Source organism: Aphelocoma coerulescens, chromosome 6, assembly GCF_041296385.1.
Source record: "Aphelocoma coerulescens isolate FSJ_1873_10779 chromosome 6, UR_Acoe_1.0, whole genome shotgun sequence".
Taxonomy (NCBI): Eukaryota; Metazoa; Chordata; class Aves; order Passeriformes; family Corvidae; genus Aphelocoma; species Aphelocoma coerulescens.
Genome location: NC_091020.1, coordinates 22,847,796 through 22,872,932, shown reverse-complemented (window position 1 = coordinate 22,872,932; position 25,137 = coordinate 22,847,796). Strand labels below are relative to the sequence as shown.

The 25,137-nt window shown below is 61.1% G+C and overlaps 5 protein-coding genes across 5 annotated transcripts; 3 read left to right on the top strand and 2 right to left on the bottom strand.

The window, feature by feature from the left end:
• Window positions 1-187: 187 nt before the first annotated feature.
• On the top strand, window positions 188-7,597 carry PI4K2A (phosphatidylinositol 4-kinase type 2 alpha). The gene is made up of 9 exons (XM_069019830.1): window positions 188-622; window positions 3,151-3,351; window positions 3,599-3,730; window positions 3,814-3,967; window positions 4,562-4,623; window positions 5,097-5,196; window positions 5,455-5,588; window positions 5,871-5,930; window positions 6,067-7,597. Exons 1-9 carry the CDS (start codon window positions 230-232, stop codon window positions 6,226-6,228), a joined length of 1,398 nt encoding a protein of 465 aa, XP_068875931.1. The 5' UTR covers window positions 188-229; the 3' UTR covers window positions 6,229-7,597.
• Window positions 7,598-7,678: 81 nt separating this feature from the next.
• AVPI1 (arginine vasopressin induced 1) lies at window positions 7,679-9,458 on the bottom strand. The gene is made up of 2 exons (XM_069019831.1): window positions 8,757-9,458; window positions 7,679-8,676 (listed from the first exon to the last, which is right to left on the bottom strand). The coding sequence occupies exons 1-2, from the start codon at window positions 9,434-9,436 to the stop codon at window positions 8,616-8,618; spliced, it is 741 nt and encodes a 246-aa protein (XP_068875932.1). The 5' UTR covers window positions 9,437-9,458; the 3' UTR covers window positions 7,679-8,615.
• Window positions 9,459-9,592: 134 nt separating this feature from the next.
• On the top strand, window positions 9,593-12,458 carry MARVELD1 (MARVEL domain containing 1). Its single transcript, XM_069019829.1, has one exon. It carries the CDS (start codon window positions 10,031-10,033, stop codon window positions 10,556-10,558), a length of 528 nt encoding a protein of 175 aa, XP_068875930.1. The 5' UTR covers window positions 9,593-10,030; the 3' UTR covers window positions 10,559-12,458.
• Window positions 12,459-13,830: 1,372 nt separating this feature from the next.
• Window positions 13,831-18,139, top strand: ZFYVE27 (zinc finger FYVE-type containing 27). The gene is made up of 11 exons (XM_069019828.1): window positions 13,831-14,087; window positions 14,174-14,244; window positions 14,315-14,501; window positions 14,672-14,767; window positions 14,957-15,069; window positions 15,782-15,912; window positions 16,264-16,335; window positions 16,702-16,846; window positions 17,153-17,199; window positions 17,687-17,768; window positions 17,993-18,139. Exons 1-11 carry the CDS (start codon window positions 13,891-13,893, stop codon window positions 18,055-18,057), a joined length of 1,206 nt encoding a protein of 401 aa, XP_068875929.1. The 5' UTR covers window positions 13,831-13,890; the 3' UTR covers window positions 18,058-18,139.
• Window positions 18,140-21,202: 3,063 nt separating this feature from the next.
• On the bottom strand, window positions 21,203-24,047 carry SFRP5 (secreted frizzled related protein 5). Its single transcript, XM_069020435.1, has 3 exons — window positions 23,493-24,047; window positions 22,748-22,825; window positions 21,203-22,356 (listed from the first exon to the last, which is right to left on the bottom strand). Exons 1-3 carry the CDS (start codon window positions 24,022-24,024, stop codon window positions 22,016-22,018), a joined length of 951 nt encoding a protein of 316 aa, XP_068876536.1. The 5' UTR covers window positions 24,025-24,047; the 3' UTR covers window positions 21,203-22,015.
• Between the last annotated feature and the right edge of the window lie 1,090 nt (window positions 24,048-25,137).

Sequence of the window (25,137 nt, the reverse complement as noted above, 5' to 3'; positions counted from 1 at the left end):
CCCGAACGAACGGTGCGAGGCGCGAGAGCCTTCGAGCCCGCCCCAGCGGTATCATGGCCGCAGCCACCCCCGCAGCTCCCGCCGGAGCGACCGGGATGGGCGTGGCGCGACGGGGGGCGGAGCAGCCAACGGGGTGCGGCGGGGGCGGAGCAGCCCCTGGGGATGGGCCGTGACGCGGAGGGAAGCGGAAGCGGCAGCGGCGGCACGGTGGGGCCGGGCGGGCGGCGCGATGGACGAGACGAGCCCGCTGGTGTCGCCGGAGAGGGCGCAGGGCCCCGACTACGGGCTGCCGGGGGGTGCCGTGCGCGCCCTCCCGCCCGCCGCGCCCCCGCCGCCCTCCCCTCCCGGCTCCCCTGGTGGCCGCGACCGCGAGCGGCAGCCGCTGCTGGAGCGCGGGGCGCGGGGCCCGGCAGCGGCGCAGGCCCAGGCGCAGGCCCAGGCGGCGGCAGCGGCGGCGGCAGCGGCGGCGGCGGCGGCGCAGCGGGAGCGCAACGACTTCCCCGAGGATCCCGAGTTTGCCGAGGTCGTGCGGCGGGCTGAGCTGGCCAGCGAGCGCGGCATCTTCCCCGAGCGCATCTCGCAGGGTTCCAGCGGCAGCTACTTCGTGAAGGACCCGCAGGGGGTGAGCTGGGCCCAGCCCTGCGTGGCCGACCCAGGGGTGGTGCCGCCCCCGTGGCTCCGGAGACCTGTGGGCTGAGCGGCGCTGGCCGGGAGCGGGACGCTGGCGGGGGTGACCGGGCGCGGAGGGCTGGTAGGAGCGGCCGGAGCAGCTCTGGGCTTCCCTGGGGAGAAGTATAGTGGGACCAGCAGCGAGAGTGCGGGGCAGCAGTGTCTAAGTGCTGATTCAACCTCTTCTGTGGCTTTGTGCCCAAAGAGGAAGGGTCACCCCCTCCCCCAGGCCCGTGCACCAGCATCTGAACACAGTGACTCCAGCCCCAGGGCTGTGACTCCGTGGGCTGAGCTGGTTTTGGCTTGTTTTTTTGAAATGAGTGAGATGTCTTCTCTGTGGCCGTGTGGTTGGTATAGTGAAGACAAAGTCCTTGGCATGTATCTGGTCCCCTATAGACCTGGTCAGCTGTGTGGCAGCCGTCTCTGTGCCACTGACTAGATGTGTGTGCAGCACAGGCTAGCTCCCTGCCTAATTACTTGAGCTGTTGCTGTTTCCTGTGACTGCCTTGCCACGTGTGTGCTAGGATGCTTCCAGGGAAGCAGGAGTGAGCTCTGTGGTCTGGTGTGTCCTAGTTTTCCTGCCCTGTGTGAAACCTGGCTCCTGGAAGCTGTGCCAGGCAGTTCCAAACTGAGCTGATGGCGTGTGGGGAAATACACACTTCTTGTGCCACAGCCTTGCTCCCTCCTATTGCCCAACGTGAGACCCGGAGTGAGCAGCCAGATGAGCTGCCTGGGGATTGCAAGTCGGAGGCTGCCTGGCTGTAGGAGACCTGAGCTCAAGGACGGCTGTTGGAGCATGAGTGTGAGGAGCCAAAGTCTGTGTACTGCTGGCGCTGTCAGCTGGCAGGTCCCCCAGACTATTTGCTGTTGGCAAAGGTGGTGTGTGACTGGTTTCTGTGGTTGCTGCCCAGGGTCACTAAAAATGTCCCGCTGTTGGCACAGGAGAGAGTGTGGCACGCAGGTACTGTGGGCAGTGGGGGAAAGATATTGGGAGGAAAATCTTTTCTCTTTGATTATTTCTCTTGGGGCTGCTGGGGCCTGAGCTGTTCCAGCTGGGCTGTGCTGCCCAGCCCCAGTGGTTATGATCACCCCACTGCCAGCTGCTCCTCTGTGCTGGCCGGGCTCCCTCTGCCTTGCTGCTGGCACCAGGCAGACCTGTTTTCCCTGTCAGTGCTGCTCTCGGCACGGATCTGTCTGCAAGGGGATGCTGTGCTCCCAGGCCTTTGGTCTCCGCTTCCATGCTGTTCCTGCCTGGCTGGGTCTTGCTCTGCTGGACTGGTTCCATGGAGCACAGAGCTCCTGACAGGCGGGTGTATATCCAAGGATGGGTTAACAGTCATGTGACAGTCGTGTGGGGCTGGTGCGGGGGATTGCCTTCCTGCCTGCCTGGGGAAAGTGGCTCCAGCATGTGATCTGGGCATGGCTCAAGTGATCCTGTTCCCTCAAATCCTTCCTTTCTGTCTTCCTGGTGGACAAAATCTTGGTTCTGCTTGCTCTGGCCTGGCTTTTGGCCCCAGACAGACTGAGATTGCATTGAGGTTCCCTGCTGAGCCACTGGGACTCATGTTCCACTTCCACGTTCTGGCAGGAGCTCAGCTTGGGGAAGTGACACCCACTCAGGCCAGGGCTGGCACTAGCCATGGGATGGAGGCCTGGTTGCGCGTGCTGCTGAGTCACCCCAGAGCAGGGGCTGCCAGCCCCCCAGGGATGCCTGACTTGTGGAAGGCCCTGCTCTCATCTGTGTAGCGTGGCAGCGCTGGCTCAGCAGTGGTGCAGTGCCCCACACAAGGCTTCTGTGCTCTCTGCAGCAGTGGGATACTCTGCTGTCCCCACTGTTGGGTCGGTGTATGCGAGGCTGGACTGAGGGGCTGGGAGTGCTGCTGGTACCAGCTGGTGGCCATTTTGGAGCTGCCTGTGCCCTCTCATCCACAGTGTACCCAGAGAGTCAGCCCTCCTGCTGGGCCCCCCAGCACAGAGCCCTGGCTCCTCAGGGACCCTGCAGCTGCTCAGCTGTTGTGGTCCTTTTCCTCTGGTCAGTTTGGGATCAGCTCTCTTCAATGGATTTTTGAGCCAGGGCTGGGATTGCTATCCCTGTCCCTCTCCTGTGTGGACATAATGACCAACAATGAGCAGTAGCTCTCCCTAGCCATCCAAAGGTCGCTGGAATGAGACTTATGTGTTTACCAGGAGACTGCATCATCACTGGTGTTTTTGGGACAAATTGGGTATAAAGGTCTCTGGGCAGCACCCTGGTCTTGTGGGATGGAGTACTGGCTGGAGAGGTGTCCTTCCCAGCTCTTCCCACCTCCATATCAGAAGCTGTGAGGTTTTGCCTGGTCCCAAAGGCTGGTTATTATCCTAATGAGGGGCAGTTCTGGACCTGTTCCTTAGTGTCCCCGCTGTGGTCTGGCTCACGGGCTGGGGAAGGTGTCCCAGCTCTACCAACTGCCTGGACTCAGCCCTCTTCTCTCCCACTCACAGAAAATCATTGGCGTCTTCAAGCCCAAGAATGAGGAGCCATACGGGCAGCTGAACCCCAAGTGGACCAAGTGGCTGCAGAAGTTGTGCTGCCCGTGCTGCTTTGGGAGAGACTGCCTTGTCCTGAACCAGGGCTACCTGTCGGAGGCTGGTGCCAGCCTGGTAGACCAGAAGCTGGAACTCAACATTGTTCCCCGCACAAAGGTGAGGGGACAGCTGCTGGGGTCTTGTTCTGGGGAGGCTTTTGTGTGCTTCCACACAGCTCTGCTTGCATCTTGCCTTGTGCCACTGCTGACCTAGGAGATTGAGTGCTCTAGACCAGGACTGTTCCTGCTCAAACCCTGAGGATCCTTGTGCTGAGGAGAGCTGTGGGAAATGTTGTGTCTTGGTTTTATGAGGCAGTCTTGTGACTTGCCAGAGCCCCCTGCTGACTGTGCTCATGTCCCTCCAGGTGGTGTATCTGGCCAGTGAGACCTTTAACTACAGTGCCATTGACAGGGTGAAGTCCCGAGGAAAGAGGCTGGCCCTGGAGAAGGTGCCGAAAGTTGGCCAGCGCTTCAACCGCATTGGTCTGCCACCCAAGGTAGGGCTGCCAGCCTCTATGCCTGCCTGTTGGCACCCCCTGGTTTCTGTGGCCTTCTGTAATGCAGCCTGTCCTTGCTTCAGGTGGGCTCCTTCCAGCTCTTTGTGGAAGGCTACAAGGATGCAGACTACTGGCTGCGGCGGTTTGAAGCCGAGCCGCTCCCAGAGAACACTAATCGGCAGCTGCTGCTGCAGTTCGAGCGGCTGGTGGTACTGGATTACATCATCAGGAACACAGGTAGGGCCAGCTGCTTGGCATTGGATGCTGCCTGCTCCTTCATGTCCAACCATGCTGGAGAAAGAGGAGGGAGATAGGGTCTTGGTGTCTTTTCCCAGCACCCAAAGCTCCTCTCCCCTTGGTTGCTGCCACGTGACATCTGCCTCTAGGCAGAGTGCAGCTGCTGGGCTGCCCACCACCTGAGGCTCTGGCTGCTGGCCAGTGTTCTGGCAGATCTGCATCTACCACGGTGCTCAGGTGAAAGTTTGCCAGCTGTGAGGATCCAGGGACATCCAGAAATCAAGCACCTGACTGTGCCCCTATATTCCATTTCACACTGCATTCCTGAGTTTCTGCCAGGCTGGAAGGGGTTGAAGTTGCACTCTGGGGCTTGCAGGCTGACCTTTCTCTTGGGAGCTGGCAGTGTGGATCTCTAGGGCTGGCTGTGAGGGGCTTGATGTGGCTTCCCATGCCTGCAGCAAGCTTAAGGGCTCAGGGGTAGAGTTTGGGCCTAAAATGTCTGTCTCACTTCTGGGTCAGAGGAGGAACAGTCTTCTGCCCAGCATGCTGCAGGGAGGCCCTGGTGCTGACACAGCTGGTTTTATCTCCCTGCAGATCGGGGCAATGACAACTGGCTCATCAAGTATGACTGTCCCCTGGACAGCGCAGGTGTGCGGGTGAGTGGCTGCTCCTTGGCAGGGGCTACATGGGGACTCTGCTCCTGGAAGCTGCCCACTTGGCAGGCAGGACAGGAATTTCCCATCTGGCTTGGGTTTCCAAGTGTGTGGAGGCCTGATCTTGTCTCCTGGGCCTTTTGTTACCCTTTGCTTGGATGGTTTGTGGCCTAGCGGGACTTCATGAGGATGGATGCAGCTGAACTCTGTGGGGGAAACTGGTGTTGCTGGGGGAAACTGGTTTTGCTGGACCTGTGCATCTTTGGAGTGAGGCCTGGGGGGGAAACAGCTTTGTCCCCCTTCCCACCCAAAGCAGACTATGTTTCCCTACAGTCAAGGAACCGTGCTACAGGCAAGAGGCTGCTGTGCCTCTGTGGTAGCCAGGGCAGAGATCCTGATAGTGGGGCTGCAGAGAGTAGGAGAAGGACTGTTCCTGCTGGGCGGACCTCCTTGTGACATGCTTCACTTCCTTCCAGGACAGCGACTGGGTAGTGGTGAAGGAGCCCATCATCAAGCTGGCTGCTATAGACAACGGTTTGGCCTTTCCCTTGAAACACCCGGACTCCTGGAGAGCATGTGAGTCCCTTGGGCTGTGCCAAGGCACCATGGCAAGCCATATAACTCCATGCTTGGGCATCCTCCTCAAGGACTGTAGAGGAGAGGGCTAGGGCTGTGCCTCTGCAACTTCTGGGTTCATGGGCAGCTCCTCAGCAGAGACTGTAGAAGGCAGATGCTGGATCCTGTGTCCCAGATGCAGGGAATCTAGCACCCCAGGGGCATGTGGCACCGTGTGTTGCTTTTCCCAATTCTAATGTCTCCTGCTTCTTCCCACAGATCCATTCTACTGGGCATGGCTGCCCCAGGCCAAAATCCCCTTTTCACAGGAGATCAAGGACCTGATTCTTCCCAAGATCTCAGACCCCAACTTTGTCAAGGACCTGGAGGAAGATCTGTATGAGCTCTTCAAGGTGAGCTGGGGGAGTGAGTGAAGATGATGTGGGAGGGGGAAGAGGGAGTGGTGTTGGGGAGCTCCCTGTCAAGGTTGCAGGGAAAGAAAGGTGGTCAAGTTCCTTACAGCATTTCTGGGCTGAGGCACAGCCGCGTTATACTTCTGCCAGGAGCTGAAGATTCAGTGTGGGGAGAAGCAGGAACCCCATGGGACAGGAGGAGGGGCTTGGGGAATAGGCATCTTGTGCATGGCATGAAGCGGTGGGTGGATCCCATTGTGTTCTTCATTCTTTCTCTTGCAGAAAGACCCTGGCTTTGACAGGGGACAGTTTCACAAGCAGATTGCTGTCATGAGAGGCCAGGTAAGCTGTGCATAGGAAAGACAGATGGGTGAGGTAGGAAGCCTCATCCTGCCTGCATGGCAGGAAGGGTGCTGGTGTGGGTGCTCTCTGTTGCTCTGGCAGGGCAGCTCAGGCATTGCTCTGTTGTGCCATACAGATCCTGAACCTGACTCAGGCATTGAAAGATGGGAAGAGTCCACTGCACCTGGTTCAGATGCCACCTGTGATTGTGGAAACAGCGCGCTCCCACCAGCGCTCCGCCAGTGAGTCCTACACGCAGAGCTTCCAGAGCCGGAAGCCTTTCTTCTCATGGTGGTAGCTCTGGGAGCCACGGGCAGGGCTTGGCCACCTTGGACTAGCACTGCGAGAGGAGCTGGGCCACTGTTGGCTTCTGTGGCTGGGACTCGACCTTCAGGGTAGAGCGAGCAGGTGTGGCTGGAGGAACCTGCAGCTGAACTGGAGGCGCCAGGGAGATTGGGCATGGTCCCTCCCCAGCTCCATTGGAGCTTGGTGCCCTGCCTGGGGCAGAGGCCAGGGGGAGGTATGGGAATCTGCCAGGTCCCTGCCATCTGTGACATGGCTGGGACCCTGCCCCTGCCTCCGTTCCTTGGCCTGCATGCGGTTCTGAGCACCCCTGCTTGGGGCTGGGATGAACAGGCTGCCTGAGCCAGGATCCGTCCAGCCCTTTACACCAGCCACCGGCCCTTTTTTTCCCCAACATGCCAGCTGCCGGGTTGGGAAGGCCTTTAGCAGGTGATACCCCCTCTGTTTCCCTGAGGGTGTGCTGTACTCCTCCACTGTCCCTCCCCTGCCCCAACCCCGTGCACGCTGCTTTCCTCAGGGGGAGTTCCTGCTGCCCACTGGCGTAGCGGGGACCGCAATGAACGGCTGTTCTCTGGCTAGAGGCTCGAGGAGGGGACATAAGAGGGACAACATGGGACTGGCTTGGGTGCAGTTAGACATTAAGGGGAAAAAGGTGCTGGCTTGTCCCTGTGAAGAGCAGGCGGCTTCACAGAGCTCTCCCATGGGAGCTCTCCCCTTCTGCCCCAGTCGATTTCTCCTGCCTGGTCTCTATGGCTGCTCTCGCTTGACTTTTTCCCCTCTCCCAGCAAGCTCCCTGGCTGCTGTGCAGCCAGCATGGTGCCAGCCTTGTCTGTGCCTAAGGACCCTCTTGAGGGGCAGGGGCTGCCAGGGAAGGGCTGGAGGGGCTCTTCTGCCATGTGGCTGGGAGCACTGGGGGACCAGCATGGACTCCTGGATGCCCTGGAGCTGACAATCTTGCAGGCCTGCTGTGGGTGGGGGAGGCAGGGAGCCCCTCTCTCACCAGCAGCTGCTGAGCTTGTGTTGTATAAAACAGTACCAGGGCTGCTGCCTGTACCTGCTTGCCTTGAGCTGTGGCTTCTCAGGCTGCTAGGGAAAGTCGGTATTGGGTCTTGCTGTCCTGTTAGCCCATCTTTGGGGAGTGAGGGGGATGAAGGCAGGTGAGCCTGGGAGGGCAGAGCAGCTGCTTTGTCTCCTGCAATGGGGAGGGGGCTCAACATTGGCTGTGTAGGCACAGAGGGGGCAGCAGTGGAGATCCCAACTCCCCAGCCAGGCCCAGCTGCATTTGACTGACCCAAAATGTATTGTTCTAATGCACTGTAGAAATGTATGTAATGTATTTAAACCATGCAACCATCTGAATAACAGAGCTGCTGTTCAGCTGGCTACATCTGCGCCTCTGCAGCTCCCTGGAGCAGCTCAGGGCTCCTCGGCCCATGGCTGGTATCCATATGTACCTGCACAGGGATTCACTGGCCTCCTGCAACTGCTGGAGCTGCTGCAGGACAGAGTCTCTTTCCTATCTGCTCATGCTGGGCATTGAGGGCATCCAGCTGCCCAGGCTGTCCCTTGGCATCCTGTGTCTGCAGGTCCTGCTCCAGCCTCTCCTGGGCCCAGTGGCTCTTGGAGAGGAAACTCTGGAGGCTGGAGATGAGGCTGCCCAGCTGCTGCTTCTCCTCCTCGAAGTGGCCACATTCAGACTGCAGAGCTGCTTCCTGCAGTTGCTTCTCCTCCTTCAGCTACAGGACCATGGCCTGGAGCTTTGCTCTTCTGGCAGTGAGGCTGGACACCTCCTGCTTCAGCTCCTCCAACTTCAGAATGTCCCCCATGACTTCTCCGTTCTCCTGGGTGCTACACTCCTCCAGCTTGGCCAGCTGGTCTTCCAGCAGAGAAATCTTTCCCTGGAGAATCTCTATTACCTCTTCCAAGCATTCCTTCTCCTGAAGGGCAGCATGTAACTTGTTCTTCAGTTGTCCCTGTCACTGTGCCAGGTGAGTTACTGTGTGAGTGACAGTGCATTGGAACAGATTGCCCAGAAAGGCTGTGGAGTCTCCCTCTCAAGAGGTATTCAAGAACTATCTGAACGCAATCCTGTGGCATCTGCTCTACGCTGACCCTGCTTAAGCAGGGAGGTTGGACCAGATTACCCAGAGGTCTGTTCCAACCTGACCCATGCTGTGGGGCTGCTCCCCTTGCACTAGGTGCCGTACAACGTCCCTGGACCATGGTTCTGCTACTCTGGGGGAAGGCCAGGGATGAGCAGGACACAACCAGAGCCTCACCCAGCCACCACTGTCCACCCTTTATTAACCATTCATTGCACCCTGCCCAGTACACTTAGTGTCCTTGGAGAGCTGCTCTCCATGGCCCAGCCGCTCAGTGCTGCTACATGGACCCTGAGCCTGTCTCGGCCCCGCAGTCACCCTCCAGCTTCTTCTCCACGATCCTACGGGGAAGAGGTGTGTGTTAGTGACGCGGCCCGGCCGCGCTTTCCCTGGTTGCCCCGCCGCCCCGGGCCGCACCTACCGAAGGTGTTCGAAGCGCCGTAGCGCTGCCATCGCGCCGCCGGGCTGGGCTGTTCGCCGTCGCCGCAGCCGCCGCAGGGCCCGCGCCATGCGCCGCTGGCCCGCGTACCGCCAGACGAGGCGGGCGCGCTCCTCGGGCCGCTCGGCCCCGCCGCTCCGGAACAGGCTCCGCAGCTCTAGCAGCCCCACGCCCTGGAAGATGTTGGCCGAGGCCCGCTTACGGGCGCGGGCTGCGGGCGCCGCCTGTCCCGGAGAGTCGCTCACCACCGAGGCCGGAGTGCCCATGGCCCTGGCCGCTTCGGGCACCGAGCAGTCGGCGTCAGACTCCGGTCTCGCCGTCCGGTCCAGTCTACCTCCCCCGGGATCCGGCGCGGATGCCCAGTGAGGAAGGGCGGGCATCGGGAAAAGGGCGGTCCGGGAGGCCGGGCAGGGGGCCAGCCGCGCAGGCGGGGCCGCCCGGGAACGCGGGAGACGCCCCGGCTCGGGCCGGGGCACGCAAGTCCGGTCCCGCCCCGCCCGGGGCGCTGGGCCCCGCCGTGACCCACTTTCGCTCCGACACCGCCCCGCGCCCACCGGCCCCTCGCACAGACCTGGCGGGGGCGGCTCCGCCTGGTGCCCGCTGCGTTCCCGGGCCCGCTTCGCGCCACCGCACCGGGGTCCCGCCGCGGCCGCGCGCCCCATTCATCCCCTCGCCGCGCGCCGCCCCGCCCCGCCGCCAATCCCCGCCCGCCTCCCGCTGCCAGGACCAATCGGCGCCGAGGGGCGCGGCCGCGCCGCTCCGCTGAGGAGGCCACGTGGCGTGGGTGACGTCACGGGCGGGGTGCGAGGCCCCGCCCCGGGCGGGGCCACGCCGCGCGCCTCTCCGAGGGGAATCCCAGATGACGTAAGGGGAACCCCGGCGCGCGCCCCCCGCCGGCCGCCGCACGGGGTCCCGGTGCGGTGTCCCTGGGCCCCGCCGCCGGCATCGGTCGCCGTCTCCCATGTCCTCCTGCCTCCCCTCGCGCGCCCGCGTTGTTGTCCCGCCTCCCCCCCGGCGGCAGCAGCACGGGAGGGGCGCGGCGGGCCCTGCTCGACGGCGCATCCGCGGCGGCTCTCGGGTGTCATGATGGGCTGGCCGGAGGTGCGGCGGGGCGCGGAGGCGGGGCGGGGAGGAGAGGAGAGGCCCCGCGCGGGGAGGACCGCTAAGTGCCAGATGTTTGGCAACGGTCGGGGAGGAAGTCGCTGCCGCGGCCCTGAGTCCCGCCCGAGCCGCGCCGGAGCAGGCAGGGCCGCGCCATGGCCCGCACGGCTCCTCCGACAGTGCCGCCGCCCCCGGGGCCACCGGCCCGCGGCTCCCTCAGCCTCCATCGCGCCTACCTGCGGAGCCCACTGGGCCTGCTACGCCTGGGGCAGCTGGCGCTGGGCGCTGCCTTCTGGGTGACGGTAGCGGCTCATAAGTACGAGGGGGCGGCTCACTTCGCTCTGTTTGCCGCCGTCCTGGTCTGGCTCCTCACCCTGGCCCTCTTCGGGCTGAGCCTGCTGGGGCGCTGGGAGCTGGTGCCCTGGCTGGGCTCCCGCTGGCTCCTCACCAACCTGGTGCACGACCTGGCACTGGGCGTGGGGCTCTACGCAGCTGCCACTGGCATCATGGGTCACAAGGCCAAGCAGAGAAGCTTTTGCAACCTGCCGGGCTACAGCCAGCATTGCCTCTACAGTGCCTACCTGAGCGCCTCCATCTGCGGGGGCATCACTGCCTGCCTGTACCTCTTCTCCGGGCTCTATTGCCTGTCACGGCGTTGCCAGGACCAGCGAGACATCATCTGAGATCCCGTGCCACTTGGCTCCCCTTCTCAGCCACCGACAGAACACAGCCCGTCTTTGGGATGACATGACCCTGCCGCCCCATCCTCTCCTGACTGACTGCACTGCAATTCCTCCAGAGACTCCTGCACAGACGGATGGACAGAGGACTTCTCCGAGCATGGCTTTCGCTGCAATGCACTGAAACACCGTGGACACCCAGCCAATGCACAGGCCCTTCTCCCACCCCTGGACAGACATAGGCTACTGCAAGTGGAAGGACCCAAATGGAGAGCCCCTAAGAGGGATACCAATCTTTGGGAGCCCTCCTAAGACTCCAGCCAAACTCCCCTGCCCCTGGTCTTGCAGATGCTGCATGCTCAGGTGGGTGCTGACCTGTCCCTGGGGTGGAGGGGGACTGGCCTGGAGGAGCTGAGCTGGGGGCAGCAGTGCCTAGTGGAGTTGGATGGGCATAAACCCCTCTGACCTGCTGGCAGCCCCTTCTTGCCATTCCAGCTGCATGGTGCTTCCACAATTCCCTAAGGGAGGCTCTGAACTTGGCTTCCCCAGCCTGGGCCCCTCCTTCTGTCTGGCCTGAAAACATCCTTCATCTTCAGCTCAGTCCCTCCCTGCCCTGCACTCTGGGGGTGTGGAGATACCCAGGTACTGCACAGCCAGATCCAGCATCACCCCAGTCCGGTGTGGGGATTGAGCAGGGGAGCAAGGCCTCCATTGCTGCATAGTGAGGGGAAGGGCAAGCGGAGCTGTAACCTGGTCTGTCACCCTGGGCAGGGGGTAAATTCCTCCAGCCTTGGAGTTTGTTCAGTCCTGGGATGGGGCCAGGTGCCCTTGGGATTGAGGGGAGCCAGTCATGGGGTTGTTCTCTCCTCCTGCTGTCCTGAAGAGACGTTTGTGGCTCCAAGCCACCCAGAGCCACTGAACCAGCCCTGGGGCCAGGCTACTCCAAAAGGGACAGAAACAGCCTCGCTGATGGTTCTGGAGATCAGCCTGCAGCCCTGCCTGTCTCTGCTGCACTTGGTTTATCATCCTGGAACATTCCCATCTTTGGACTCTCTGGGACTGGGCAGAGCCTGGAGACTGTGGTGAGGTGGAAGGGAAGGGTGAGCATTACAGCATGGCAGTGCTAGGCTGTGCTAGCACTCTGACCATGGGGGAGCTGGGGCCAGGCACTGTGGGACCACAGCCTATCTTGGAGAACAGAAGAGGACACCAGCACTGGAGCCAGCCCAGCCCTGGATCAGCCTCCACAACCCACCGGGTGCCAAGCCCTGGTGAGGCCATGTAGGGCTGACTAGAGAAATGGGCAGCCAGAGACAGAATTTTTGGAGCAGCACCACACTAGGGCTGCCCTGCCACAAGCCCTCCTCACCCTGCCTAGAGGCAGGTCCTCTCTATTGCTCCCAGTGCGAGGAAGGGTCTGCTCCAGTCTCTGTGTAGACTCAGATCGGTGAGATGGGTGTCCCCAGCAGCTGGCCACAGCTGGCTGTTGCCTGGGGTTCCCAGGAGCCTTTTGTGAGGTGGAGAGCAGCGGCCATGGTTGCCCTGGGGGCTTGGAGGGGTCTGGGATTGGTACTGGGTCACCACTTCCATCATGATGTGCTGTCCCAGTGGGCACCCCATCATGCTCAGGGGCCCTGCTAACCCGCAGGCCATGTACCCCTTCCCTGGGTGGGACGTGCTGTCTTTGCCCGGTGTCAAGGCTGGTCCCTGACACCACCTGTCTCTGCCTACTCTGGTGCGGCCGTTGGCCCAGGCTGTCCAAAATGCCCTCGGTGCTTCTGCCACCACAAGTGCCTTTCCCTGGCTTTCTGCAGCCCTGTCTGTCACACCAGCTCTATCCCCCTACAGCCTCCTTTCAGGTGCCAATGGATTCACCTTCCAAATAAAGCAATGTTGGCGCTCACTGAGTGTCTGGAGCTTTGTGATGGGCTGGGACCTGCTGGGTATGAGGTCTGAGCTGAGATCACACCCAGCTCTCGAGCCCTGCACCCTGGGGCCTCTCTGCTTGGAGCCTCTGGCCATGGTCATGAAGCCCTGGGGTGCTCTGGGGTCAGACGCAGGCTCCCTGGTGCTGAGCCACTGCTCCTGCTAGAGAGGCTTAAGCCTCAGCCCTTGAGGACAGGGACTATCCCTGGCCCTGCTGCCTGTCCAGAGACAGGGCACAGCCTGATGCTCCCACGGGGCTCCCGACAGAGCAGAGGGAAGCCAAGTCCCCAGGGTTCTGTGGCTGTGGGATGCACTGAGGACAGGATTTAATTGCATTCCTAAGGGCCTCGTCACTCCATGCTGAAAGGGCCCTCTGTCCCAGGGCCAGGGCACTGCTGGGCAACCATGTACACACTGACTGGCCCTTGGTGAGTCAGGGGCCAGTGGAGGACTGCCAGCATCTCCCAGGACTGGCTCCAGCTCTGGGATGCACTCTTGGGACAGGGTTGAGTCTTGGACCTGGACTCACAGCTGGGATGTCACTGGGTCCCCAGCCTTCTGCCTATGGGACACACACCCTATTCATCAGAGGCTGCAGGCAGCTGGCAGCAGCATTGAGCCCTCATTGTTCAACAGCCATCACAGGGTTATAACAAGGTTAGAACTTTTGGCATCAGACGAAGCCCAGGATTCCCAGAGCATTCCTGGGAGCCAGCATCCCTGCTCTACTGCAAGCACCTTTCAGGACAGCCCATGGTGCCTGGAGCAGTGCGAGCAGGACTGCAGGCAGTGCATCCAGGGCTGGGCTGCTTTGGGGGCATGGAGGGGCAGCAAATGAGCTGCCAGCCAGGCTCACGGGCCCGTGAGGAGCCTGTTGTTCTCTTCCAGGGATTCTGGGTGCGGGGCTGCTCTCTGGTCTCTCCTCGGGGAGAGGTGGTCCAGCAACGGGCTCATGGGGACAAACCCACCGTGCCCGACACAGCTGGATGCAGGCCATGCAAAGACCCAGACTGGGACTGAGCCCTGAACCAAGATTAGACCCGGATCAGTGCCCAGCCCTGGACTGGGACCGGATCCAGGCTGTGCCTGAGCCCTACACCAGAGCAGACCCGAATCGGGACGGGGCCGAACCGCGTGTCTAGACCGGGCCCACCGAGAGTCGGCCTCGAGCCTCACGCCCAGAGCGGCCGCAGGAGCCAGCACGCAGCCGGGCACCCAGCGCGGGCGGGCCCCGGCACGCCGAGGCGGCGGCGAGAGCGGCCGGTTCCCCGCGGGCGGGGCCCTGCGCCGCGCCCGGCCCGCCGCTCCCATTGGCTGCGCGCGGGATCGCGGCGCGCCCGGCCGCGTCACGGGAGCGCGCGGCGGGGTCGGGCCGAGCGCGGCGGGGCCGCTCCGCTCCCGGTCCCGTCATGCAGGCGGTGGAGCGGGACGGGGCGGCAGGCGGCCCCGAAGGGGCCACGGGAGCCGGTGAGGCCCCGCCGGAGCCGTCGCCGCCCAAGGCCGCCGCTGCTTTCGACTTGCTGGAGCTGGTGCGGAGCTACCGGCGGCTGGAGCTCTACCTGGAGCCGCTGCGGGACGCCGCCGAGGGTGTCCGCTCCCTCCTTCGGTAGGTGCGGGCTGGGCCGCGATCGAGACTTGAGACCGAGACCGTCCCTGGGGTCTCATGTCCCTTACCTTCCCCTCTCTCGGCAGGTGGCAGCGGCCTGTGTGCTCTCTCCTGGTCTGCCTCGGCCTCAACTTCCTCCTGCTCACTCTCGGCCAAGGTGCGTGTCGGGGGTCAGGGCTGGTCCCCTTCCCGGACTGTCCGGGCTGACGCTGTCCCGTCTTTTACAGCTGCTTGGTACTCGGTGCTCGCCCTGCTGGTGGCGGTGCCGGCCCTGCTGGGTTACCTGCAAGAGACGTGCCGGGCCCGGCCCTCGGAGCCGGAGCTGGTGCGCAGGAGGTACCACAGCATCCGCAGGGAGGATCTGCGCAAGGTGCAGCTCTCGCGGCAGGAGGCCGTCGCCCAGGTCAAGAGCTTGTGAGTCCCTGGGGCCGCCCCAGCGGTGGCACTGTGGGAGCCTCTGCAGCCAGAAGGGCTTCTCAGAGGCTGTGCGGGGCTTGTGCCAATTTGGCCACCGTAACCCGTGCAAATGTGGGGGAACGAGGGTGTGTGTTTGTAGAGCTTTTTTGTGACTGTCTCATTCGCAGCCTGATCCAGCTGGAGGGGTTTCTGAGCGGGATGTGCTGCAGCTGTGAGGCAGTGTACCGTGTGCTGTACTGGGAGAACCCCACTGTCTCTTCCCAGTGAGTAGTACTGGGTTAGGCACCCTGTGGTGGGCTTGGTGGGGAGAGGGGCTCAGCCAGGCCTGCGGCATCTTGTTTGATTTGTTTGGTACTTGGAGAGAACAGGTGGAACACCAGGTGAAGGAAGGGGTTTTATTTTGTCATGTGGGTTGCTCTGACTTGACTGCAGTATCCTGCTGCTTTCCATAGGTTTTATGGGGCACTACTGGGCACTATCTGTGTCCTCTACCTGCTGCCCCTCTGCTGGGTCCTGGCCATCCTCAACAGCACCCTCTTCCTGGGCAACACCCAGTTCTACCAAGGTATGAGACCTCCCTGGAAGTGCCCTGTGTGGGATGGGTTGGGGAAAGGCCCTCTGAAGCCAGGGATCCTGCCCTGGACCTCTCTCTTACATGAGCCCGCTGTCCTGTGTCAGGCTCCACCATAGACCCTGAACCCCCCTGAAAGCAATGATGTTCTAGGGGTGGTGCTCAGGCCCAGGATGGGTGGTGTAGTCCTGGGGCTCAGCTGTTGGAGGTGAGAGTCTCTCCTGATGTGTGTCCCAGCCCAGGTACTGTTTCATTCTCTTCTCTGTGGTGTGGCAAACCAGGGTCTGTCAATGAAGCCTGTGTGTAGGCATCTCCACCCCTCTCAATCTCTGACCCTGCTCTTCAGAATTTGAAACACATTCAGTGCCTGTGGCAGTGTATGACACAGGCTTGAAAACGTGCCATTGGAAGGGAGCGGGGCCCTCTTCTGTGGCTTGTGCCGGAGGAGTGTTGGATGTGTCTGAGCTATGACCTTGGCCCCTGCTGCTCCCTGTCTTGAGCTGGGGCAGGTGGTGGAAGGGGGTTCCTTTCGTCCCTAACTTTGATGTGTGAGCAGAGGAGGGCTCAGGACACCTGATAAGTGAATGATATGTGTCGGTGCCCCACCTTGAGCTCTGGAGATCAGGTCTTGCAGCTGGCTTTTGTGTGGTGTGGCTGGGAGTAGGGAAATGCCACTCTACTTCAGCTGTATTCCCCTCTTAACCAGTGATAATGGAGCTCAAGGCCTCCATCGAGCAGTGTGTGGGCTCCAAGCCCCTCGAGAGCACTCCAGAGCCTGCTGAACCCCTGCCACCAGCTGCTGCCCCAGATCGGACCCCCACCCCCACCAGCACAGAGGTGAGATAGGGGCAGGGCTGGCAGTTGTGGGGTGGGAGCTGGAGAGCCAGCCCTTGGGTCTGACCGTGCCTGTGTCCCTCTACACACAAACTTCTTCCAGCTGCCATCTTTGCTGGAACCCTGTGAGCCACTCCCGAGTTACTTGGATGCTGCTCTCTGCCCTGGAGGCTTGGCTCAGTCCTTTTGCCACATGTAAGGATGTGGTCTGAGGAGGCAGGGGCTCACCTCACCTTCTGACACTTGTGTCACCTGGGGCCAGATCATTTGTCCTGGAACCTGCTCAGAAATGTGGGGCCATCTTTGGACAGAGGCAGGGGAACAGCAGGACTAGCCTTTGTCAATCTCTTGTAGGACCTTACCCCTGGAAGTGTGGAGGAAGCAGAGGAGGCAGAACCTGATGAAGAGTTCAAAGATGCTATTGAGGTTTGAGACTGGTTGGGGTAGGCTGTGCCTGCAGGGCAGCTGAGGTGGGAAAGGGACAAAGGCCTTGTTGGGCCAACTGGGTGCTCAGGGAGGGTGGCTGTGGGGCTGGGTGCCTCTGACTCTGTCTGTACTCACTCTCCTCTCTGTCCCATGCTGCGGGAGAAGGAGAACCAGCTGCTGGTCATGGTGAGTACTGCCATGCCAGGGTGTGGCCTCTCCTCCCAGCTGGAGCTTTGCCTGGTTTGTCGGTGGCTTGTAGAAATGCCAGGTGGAGCACGCTGCTTGTGCCTCTGGTGTGGGCTGCCCTGCAGCCCTCAGTGTGCCCCCAGCCACTCTGTGGTGCTCAGCTGGCTCTGCTCTCTGCAGGAGGATGATGAGAGCTCTCAGTGCTCAGCAGATTTTGACCTCAGCCTCCCAGACAATGGTTTTATGAGCAAAAACGAGGTGATCCGCAGCAAGGTGTCACGCCTGACCGAGCGCCTGCGCAAGCGCTACCCCAGCAACAACTTTGGTGAGTTTGGAAGCAGGTGCTTCTTGGGGGAGCTCAGCAGCGTGGGGTCTGTGCTGCTTCCAGTGGTGACCGTAGGACTGGGAGTGGAGAGGGTGGTGTGGTACCTGCTAGGGCTGTGCTGACACCTCCAGTGACCTTTTCCACTCCATGGGGAGGATGGTCCCAGCACTCCTAGGAAGGGCACGGACAGGAAGGTGCAGCAATGTCGTCTCTGAGCTGAGCCTTTACAACAACTATGGATGTTCTTATGCCACTTGCAGCCCCAGGCAGCAGAGCCCTGCCTGACCTCTGCTCTCTTTCTGCCAGGGAACTGCACGGGCTGTGCCGCCACCTTCTCTGTGCTCAAGAAGAGGGTGAGTCTTCAGCTTCTGCCCCAGCTTGCTGTCTGCACCTGGGGCAGAGGTGTTGCTCATGTCTGGCTTGCCCCGGCTTTCTCCAGCAGTTCAGGTGTCTCACCTCGGTCACAGCCCAGATGACCTCAGCTAAATGCTGGGTGTTGTCACATGCCTAATGGTACCAAGAATTCCTTGTGTTGTGGAGCATTTGTCCATTTACTCCTTTGGAGGCTGCCTCAGGCCAAACCCACATTGTTATGTGTGTTATTGTAGAAGGTACCTGCTCTGTGCCCTAGTTTAGTCCATTTCCTTTGGCCTTTCTGGTGAAGCAGAGCATGGGTCTGCTAGTGGGAATGACCTGTTGCCTTATCTGAGCCCTGTGTGTGATGCTTGGCACACAGTCTGTGGGCAGCTCTCAGAAGGAGGTGTAGACTTTTGGCCCCCTTCATTTACTCCTGGGCTAGTCTGATACACATCTGGGGCTCACCTCCATCCTTCTCCACAGCGGAACTGCAGTAACTGTGGGAACAGCTTCTGCTCCAGGTGTTGTTCTTTCAAAGTCCCCAAGGCCGTGATGGGAGCCACAGGTGAGTTGAAAGGTGGGGAGGGAAGAGCTCCTGCTTCCACCTGTTCTGTCTGCTCAGCCATTTGCCCCAGCTCTGGTGGGGAGGGTAGACAGGATGTTCCCAGCACAGCCTGGCTCAGGACAGAGCAGTGATGAATTTGCAGCTCTGGAAGCAGCTTTATGGCTGGGGTCCCTAGCCTGTGGTGGGAAAGGGGGAGCATCTCTGACATCTGCTTTCCTTTCCAGCCCCGGAGGCTCAGAAGGAGACAGTGTTTGTGTGCGCTGTCTGCAACCAGGTGCTCATCAAGTGATGAAACAGGCCCAGCCAGCTCCTGTGTCCTGCACTGTGACACCTGGGACAGTGGGCAGGCAGCCTTGCCGCTGGGAGCCTGGACTGTTTGGATCCCAGCGTGGCATTCCCCTGCCAGAGGACGCTTGCACTTCCATTCCTCCTGCCAGCGCCAGGCTGGACGGACCAGCTGTCCTTGCCGTGCACCATCTGGGTCCCTGTGGTGGAGCATTGCCCACGGTTGTGCCCCATCCTCACAGCTGCTCCAAGCCCTGGGTGCTCTCTGGCACTTGCTGTGCCCTGCCATGTGCTTGCCCAGGCCCTTTGGCCTGGCTCAGTGATGGAAGAGCCATCCTTACTACTCATGGTCCTGCCTTTGCCTCCTGGCTGGGGCAGAACAACCTCAGGGCTCTGTCCCTACCTTTCCCAGCACTGTGCTATAAGTGACTGTATTTTTGGGATCAAGTCAGAACTCCTCCTGCATCCCTTGAGGTCTAGACTAGCTAGGTCTTTCATGTGGGCTCAGCTGAGACTCTGCTAGTCACTCCTGTGCTCCTCAGCCTCACTGCCTGCAGGTTTAGTCTTTTACCCCCGAATTTGGCTGTAGCCCAGAGGAGGAAAGAGAATGAGTTTGGGTTGGGCTGTGTGGCTGGATCTCCAGTGCGAGAAAAGGCAGGAGTTGGTGCTGCTCTGTGCACTTAGTGACTGCTGCTTTCTACTACAGATTAATATATAATTGCATATAGAGAATGACCAATAAATCTCTTGTCCTCAACTGGCTCGTGTCATCATCCCAGTGAAAGCTGTCCCAGTCCCAGGTCACTCTGACACCTCTGTGGCCTTGGCCCTGCTGTCCTGCAGGTGCTTCTGGAGAAATGGTGTGTCTGTGCCACCAGCTCTCTGTGCTTTACTGGAATTCCCATCTTCTGTCCTGCTGTAGCCTTGTTTGCCCCCTGCTCAGAGCTGTGTGCAGCTGCCTGTCAGCTGTGCCAGGGCTGGATCCTGCTGGGCTGGAGCCAGGGAGCACCTCAGCTCTGACAGGAGCTGCTGAGCTTCGTCTGCCTCCTGTGGCTGCTCCTTCCTCTGCCCTCCCCGGGCAGTGGTCCCACCAGCTGCCTGTGTGCACAAGGATGACCTTTCCTTGTGTGAACAGCAAAGCTCCCAGCTATCCCAGGAATGTGACCCTGGCTGCTGTGCAGCCGGGAACAGCCATGGCCTGGGTCCCTGCCAGCCAGCTGCAGCTTCCCCCAAGCCAGGGCATCTGGGGGGCCAGTGCTTTTGGGCTTCCAGGGCCCAGTGCCTGCCAGGCTGTGACACCCACCAGTCTGCGAGGTTGCCACAGCCCAGACCTCGCAGGCTCTACATTCCACCAGTGTGGGAGCTCCTATGGGGCAGGCAGCCTAAACAATCATCTTGGATGTGGGCTCATAAACTCCTTCACATGGAAATCTGGGGAAAAGCTGGAATTTGATGATGAGGGTGTCTGGGTTGTGCTGGGTGTGCAGGGGACTGGTGTGCAGAGGGCTGAGCAGTTAAGCGGGGGCAGTGGAGCAGCTGTAGCATTGGGGAGGGGGATGTGTAGCACCCCAAGAGCTGTGGGTGGGTTTGTGAGGGTGTCTGCAATGGGATGATTACGGGGCTGGGAGGGGTGAGCTTGCTCAGACGGCTGACAGTGGGAGGCAGAGGAGCTACTTATATTTCTAGAGGAAAACACTTGGAGCAATGAGCATGATGGCCATGTATGTCTGAGCACTCTCTGGGAAGATGCTAATGACACAGAATACAGAGGGCTACAGATAAACTTAGGCTGTGGGAGATGGGGTTTTATTTATGCTTTTTAAGTTGTGCAGTAAAATGTCGTAATTGACAGTGTTTATTCCTATGGAAGTGTGCTCAGCAGTCAAACTCTGAACATACCTTCTAATAATATTTGAATTTTTTCCCCATTTTTTTTTCCCCAGTGGCCAGGGAGCAAGGTGGAGGCAGTGAGTGCCTGCTCCTGGTGTGAGGCTGGGGCAGGGGCTGGCTGCCCCATATTCCTGGCTGGCTGTGGGGCAGGGGCACAGGCACCTCTCCCTGGCCAGAGCAGGAGATTTGGGCTCTAGAGGCTGACCAGTGGGGCCAAGACCACGGCCAAGGAGGGCAGAGGGAAAAGAGGTCATCCCAAAGCAGGGCAGGTGCCCAGTGCTCTTGTCAGCCAGAAGAGGGTGGGTGCAGACATCCTGCAGCCTCAATTTCCCTCTTGTCCCAGGAGGCTCCCTGAGGCTGGGCCAGCTCCGAAGAGAAGACGCAGTGTCAGGCAGCCAGGCACTGGGTAAATATCCTGGTGGCTACCTTTGGGCCCCCCTCACACTTTGGGACGGGTGGATACAAATATGCACTGGGTAAACACTACTGGGTCCTTCAGGCTTGCCCCCTTGCCAGCTGGAACTGGGGGGCAGCTGGGGGAGTGGAGCTGAGCTAAGGGACAGCACCCTGCTGCCAGCAGAGGGGCCGGGCTGAGGGCTGCCCTGGTCCTTGGGCTCTTGGGAGGGTCCTGGCTAGTGTAGGTGGGTGGCCCTAGGAATCTTTTCAGAAGAGGCTGGAGGTTGTGGCATGGGAGGTCTGGCAGCCGAGCAGGGCTGGCAGGGAGCTGCAGACAGGGCTTTCAGATAAGACAGTGTGGGGAGGACAGGGTTGGAGGCTGGCTGGTCCAGTATCTGCCCCCTATGATGGTCAGTGCCACGCTTCTCACAAGTGCTGCAAGCTCCCAGACCCTGGATTTATCCCCTGGGGTGACAAAGGAAGAAACTTCCCCGGCAAACATTGTCAGACCCAGCTGTGGGGCTCCAGCAGCAGTGACAGCCTTGTCCCCCCATCTTATTCATCTCAATGCCCTCCCGGGCTCCCTGGAGTGGCAGGGGTGCCTGAGTCTCCAGTGATGCCTGTGACCACTAGGAACCACATCTCTTGGCTTGGCTGGACTGCCCACTTTCAGGGTCTGGGCTCAGCACCTGGAGTGGGGCTAGAGCCAGATCTTGGGGTGACCTCACTCCCTCAGGCTGCCTCACCCCGTGGGCAGGATTGGGGCCCCCCTCCCATTCTTCTGGGATCCCTGAGGGAGCCCCAGGGGGCTCTTACCCATGAACTGCAGTGAGCTGCACACAGACTTCTCTGAGGTGGAATAATTTACTGTGGTGTGGATGGGCAAGGGATGCGTGGGCTGGGTCACAGCAGGGGTGTGTGTGAGGGATGCAGCAGGGCTGGTCTGGGGGGCTTTGAGGCGGACCCCCCTCACACACTAAGCCATGTAGTATGGGGAGTGGGGGAGCCCAGGAAGGGGTTGTGCTGGTCTGGGCATTTGGTCTTGAGGGGGACAGTCAGTGGGGACAGAAGGGCAGGAGGGACCTGCCTGGGCTGGGCTGGGCTGGGCTGGGTCTCTGTGAGGGTGAGATAATCCAGGGCTGGGTGTGAGCTTCAGGTGAGGGCATGGGTTGGTGGGCTGGAATAGGGACTGAGGGGCTGAGGGTCCAGGGCATGTCATGAGAGAGCTGGGCAAAGGACATGGGTGCAGGGTAGGGGTCCCAGGTGTAGCCAAGAGGGCCAAGCAGGGATCCTAAATGAAAGCAAGGGTCTCTGGGCTTCTGGGCAGGGAACCCGGGAGTAGACAAGGGTCTCCAGTGCAGACCAGGGCTCACAAACATGCAGAACAAGGGTCCTGGGTCCAGACTAAACTCCTGGGCAGGGGCAGGGGTCTTTGGAGCAGAACAGGGGTGCCAGGGGTGCAGAGCAGGGCTCTTAGGAGGAGGCAGGGGTCTTGGCTGTGGATCAGGGCTCCCACAAATACAGCAGGGAATCCTGTGGGTGCAGAGCCAGATTCTGAGGCACAACCGAGGGGCTGAGGTGAGCACAGCTGGGCTCCTGGGGTGCAGCCAGGGAGGCCAGGGGTGTGATGTTGGGCCAGTGCAGGAGTCCTGGAAAAGGACAGGGTGGGAAAAGCCCTAGTGCTGCCCAGCCCCATAGAGCAGGGGGTGGTAGAGGGGGCAAGGGTAGGAGAACATGAACTTGACTGCAAACTTCATCTCCTTGTTGTGCTTCTGCCAGGGGTAGATGGCCAGGAGCAGCAGGCGGCTGCCCACCTTGCGGCCCATGACCAGGAAACTGCCACTGAGGCTGTCAAGCTGGGGACAGGGGCAGGCACCCGCGTTCCTCATGTGCAGCACCATCTTCTTGGTGTCCTTGCGCTTCAGTGGGCCCAGTTTCAGCACCTTCTTCTTCTGGGCAGCCACCAGCCGCCGCTCCCCGTTCTCCTCCGTCATCTCCTTGATGCGCATTTTCACCACTGTGTGGGGCAGCCATGGGGCACGGTTGGGGGAGGGGAGCACAGCTGTGGTTCTGGGGAGGGGAGGGTCTAGGCCAGGCACCTGTGCAGGATATCCCTGGGGTGGGTCTCTGGGGAAGTTACTGTGTGGGGAGGGGAAAGGGGTTGCTGGGGGGGGTCCAGCAGAGGCCCCCAGTGATCCTCCCAAATGTCCCACTCTGCCTGTCCCCCACCAATGTCTTCTCCTGTGCACTCATCCCATGCACAAAGCGTCCAAGGGAATGGCTCAGGGGTCTCCTATGGGGCTGTCCCCATACAACCCCACCCTCTGGCCAGCTCCCGCCCCAGATGTCAGACCTAGGGGAGGCAGACCCTTGTCCAGGGGGGTGGGGAAGAAGACCCCGGCACTCACCAAAGTCACTGGAGCACATCTGCTCCATCATGCCATCCGCCTTGTGCTCCATCTCACACTGGGTGCAGATCTTGGACACTGCAGTGAGAAACCAGTCACTGTCACACCTTCCTGCTGCTGATACTTGTCACCTGGGCCAGCTCCTCGGGGACATGTGGGTAGAGCCCAGCTGCTCCTCTGCTCCCTAGGTAGCTGTGCTGGGGTGATGTGGGGAGGCACAGAGCACCTCACTGGCCAGGGTCATCCCCCAGGAGGGGAAGAGATACGGGGACATCCTCCCTTCAGATGTTGGCACTTGGAAGCACAGCAACAGCAAGGGTGGCCCCAGCCCAAAGGCTGTCACAGCCCTGATCCTGACCCTGGACTGCCTTTGGGTGATGTCCCCTCTCCTGCCTGAGGGGACAGCCACCCTGCAGCAGCATCGGGGGCTGAGACCCACAGGTGCAGCTTGCTCTCTGCAGCTGACATGGGACCCAATGGGAGGAGAGGTGGATCCGCCAATGGCTCCCACCTCATCCCATGTTCTTCCTTATCCCGGGACAGCTCTGTGCAGGCAGCTGGGAGCCCAGTGTTCCTAGGCAATGAGTGGTGCCCGGACAAAGCTGATACTGTGCCCACTCCTGCCCTGTTGCAGACAGAGAGTCCTTGGCCACCACCAGTGTCCTGGGCTGTGCTTTGAGCAGTGAAGGGATGGGTGTGCAGGGGCTCCACATGCATTCCCATGCCATGCACCCTTCCCACTTACCTGGCGGTGGCGTGGCTTTGCTGTTTCCAAACTGGACGGCGATGCAGAGCTCGTGGTCAGAGGGGAACTTGCCACAGTGCAGCATCTCAGGCCAGGGGAAGCCATAGGACTCCATGACAGGGGCGCAGGAGTCACGCACCACCTCACAGAGGGAGCGGCAGGGGTAGACGGGCCGGTCAAGGCAGACAGGGGCGAAGAGGGAGCACAAGAAGAGCTGGGTGTCGGTGTGGCACTGCTTGGCGAGCAGGGGCACCCAGCTGCCAGCCTGCTGCTTGGCTTCGGCCATGGTCTCGTGCTCCAGCAGGTTGGGCAGCCGCATGCGCTTGTAGCCCACGTCGCGGCAGAGCTGCATGTCGGGCGGGATGTCGAGGCACTGCGGCTCCCGCCCGTAGAAGCGCCCGTGGGGCTGGCTCTCGGGCTGCCACCCGTAGTAGTCGTAGTGCTGCCCGCCGCCCAGGGACCCTGCCAGCGCCAGCGCCAGGGCCAGCAGCGCCGTGCCCCGGGACCCCGGGGGGCTGCCCGCCTGCGGCATCGCCGCCGCTGCCTGCCTGCCGCTGCCGGCCGCGGCTGCCGAGGGGACGGGAGCGTGGCTCGGCACCCTGCCTGCTCCCTTAGCGCCTCCCACGCTCGCTGCCCTTTCTAAGGAGGTTGGAGACCTCGCCGGCAGCCAATCTGCTCTGCCTGCCGGGCCCCCCGGGGCTGGCCCCCGGCTCCCCCTAGTCTGCCCACACCGCTGCCACCTCCAGCCCTCCCTCCCCTCCCTCCCCGGCGCATGGTGCTCCATGCCCCTCGCCCTCCCAGGGAGCCCCCTTGCATGCACCCCCCCCAGCCCACCCTGGCTCTGTGTGCCCCTGGGGTGATGCTTTCTAGAAGGGCTGGCTCGCCTGTCCCATGGCGATGTGTTGTTCCCCCGTTATTCACCAGTCCCACTGCCCCCATCCCACCTGGCACCCCACAGGCGTGCTCTGTCATGGGGCAGGGGACCCTGGTTCCTACCCTATGCCACTCCACTCCCCACTCTTTTCTCCCAAAACAATATGCTTGGGGTGCTGGGGTTTAAGGAAGAGGACATCCCGGAAGCTTCAATGGTGTACCAGGTGCCAGGTGTGCCATCAACGCCAAGGCGACGCCATGGGCATGGGGTCCTTACTCCTCATGGATGGCTCTGCCAGCACGCACCTTGGGCAGTCCATATCCTGCTGGCACAGGCACAGCTGGGATTACACCTACCAGCAAAGGGCTTGCACCCAGGCTCTGCCAGTGCTCAGGTTGTGGGCAAAGCTAGAGCCCAAGCAGTGGGAGGGTCCTGCCCAGACAACATTCCCCCATTCCCTTGGAGATGAGGGGTGCAAGTCTTAAGACCCCATTAGAAACCCATTTGTCTCCAGGGGTTATCTGGGGCACCCCTCCCTTTCCTATAATCGATGCCCCTGCCTGGCCAACGGGCTTTGGGCTGCCGCTGGCCCCTGCCCACCGGATAAGGCAGCTCTGTTAATGGGCGGTAGAGCAAACAGTCCAGTGCAGGCAGTGATAGCAGCTGCTCTTTGCCCTGGGCTGGGGGCAGGGACTGTCACCCCAGCCCTGGCGGGGTCCATCTGCTTCAGGGCAATGCTGGAAACCTCAGCTGCACAACCTGCCCTTACCT